General features: G+C 38.8%; 1 protein-coding gene across 1 annotated transcript; it reads right to left on the bottom strand.

Annotated features, from left to right (window-relative positions):
- Positions 1-417: 417 nt before the first annotated feature.
- LOC111397790 lies at positions 418-1,170 on the bottom strand. The gene has a single exon (XM_023024770.1). It carries the CDS (start codon positions 1,168-1,170, stop codon positions 418-420), a length of 753 nt encoding a protein of 250 aa, XP_022880538.1.
- Positions 1,171-1,507: the final 337 nt, after the last annotated feature.

Here is a 1,507-nt window from a genome sequence, read left to right as displayed (position 1 = left end):
AATTGATCAAAGAGGTCTTCAATCTGTGGCAGGGGATATTTATTTTTAATAGTTAACAAGTTTAGCTCACGGTAGTCAATGCACATTCTCATTGAACCGTCTTTATTCTTTATGAATAAAATTGGTGTACTGCAAGGAGATACGCTTGGTCGGATGAAGCCTTTATCCAACAATTCTTGTAGCTGTATTTTCAATTCTTGTAGCTTCTTTGGTGCCATTCTATAAGAAGCTTTAGATACTGGCGCTGCTCCAGGCATGAGATCAATCGTAAACTCAACTTGTCTATTTGGCAAAGTGCTGGTAGATCATCAGGGAACGCATCAATAAAATCTCGTACAATTGGTACCACACTAAGAGGAACCTCCGATTGTTGTGCTCTAGATATATTCACCAAAATTCCATGGCAAGATTTCTTCTTCAACATCGTTTTGCCTTCATGGCGGACATGATGCGAGGTAAAAACTTTACTCGCGCCGCAAAGAATCGAAACTCTTTCTCCCCAGGCTTTTGAAAAATTACTTCATTCTCAAAACATCGAATGGTCGCATGATTGCTCCACAACCAATCCATTCCCAGAATAACATCAAAGTCTTTCATATCTAAGATGTATAGGTCAACTTTTAATTCCCTTCCATCCATTTTTAACTTTATCGCCCTAACTATCCGATTGGTGTTCAATGTTCTAACTGATGGGATGGTAACTTCTAAAACACTATCCAATTTTTCATATGGAATACATGATTTAGCAATAAATGCAGTAGAGACAAATGAATGAGTAGTTCCTAAGTCAATAAGAACATATGCAAGTAGTTCAGATACTGATAGAATACCTGTCATTACATTCGGATCCTTTGTTGCCTCTTCCTGGGTCAAACCAAAGACCTTGGCTTTTCCTTTCTTGTTTTGCTCGTAGTATTTCTTAGATGGATATGCCTTGCAGTCTGGAGCAAAATGCCCTTCATGGCCACATCGATAGCACACATTCTTTCCAAACCAACATTCTCCCCTATGGCCTTTGTAGCATTTAGGACATGGAGGAATAACCTTATTTGGTTTGCTTGATCCTGACCCTAATCCTGTGTTGGCTTTTTTGTTCTGTCCAAATCCTTTCTTTATGTTCGACCCATTCCACTTTCGTTTTCCAAAAGATTCATCACTTTTCTTGATCATCCTATCAATTTCCAATCGATCAAAAATTGATTGAGCTCATTGTAGTACTTCACTGTAGGTTGTGGTATGGTGAGATACCATGATTCCTCCAATCTCTGGACGAAATCCTAGTTCAAACCTCCTGGCCTTCTTTGCTTTAGTGTAGGGCATACTTAGAAAGTTGTTCGAACTTTCTTTCATAATCTTCAAGCGGCATTTTTCCCTACTTCAGTTGTAGAAATTCTGCCTCTCTTTGATCCCTTAGGGACTGATGAAAGTACTTTTTCATTACTTCCTCTTTGAACTATACCCAAGTCATAGCACATTGTTCTGCTTCTGTTCTAGTGCTTAAAGCAGA

The sequence above is a fragment of the Olea europaea genome, chromosome 7 (genome assembly GCF_002742605.1).
Source record: "Olea europaea var. sylvestris chromosome 7, O_europaea_v1, whole genome shotgun sequence".
NCBI lineage: Eukaryota > Viridiplantae > Streptophyta > Magnoliopsida > Lamiales > Oleaceae > Olea > Olea europaea.
The sequence above is the reverse complement of the archived record's forward strand: the minus strand, read 5'-3'. Positions and strand labels throughout refer to the sequence as shown.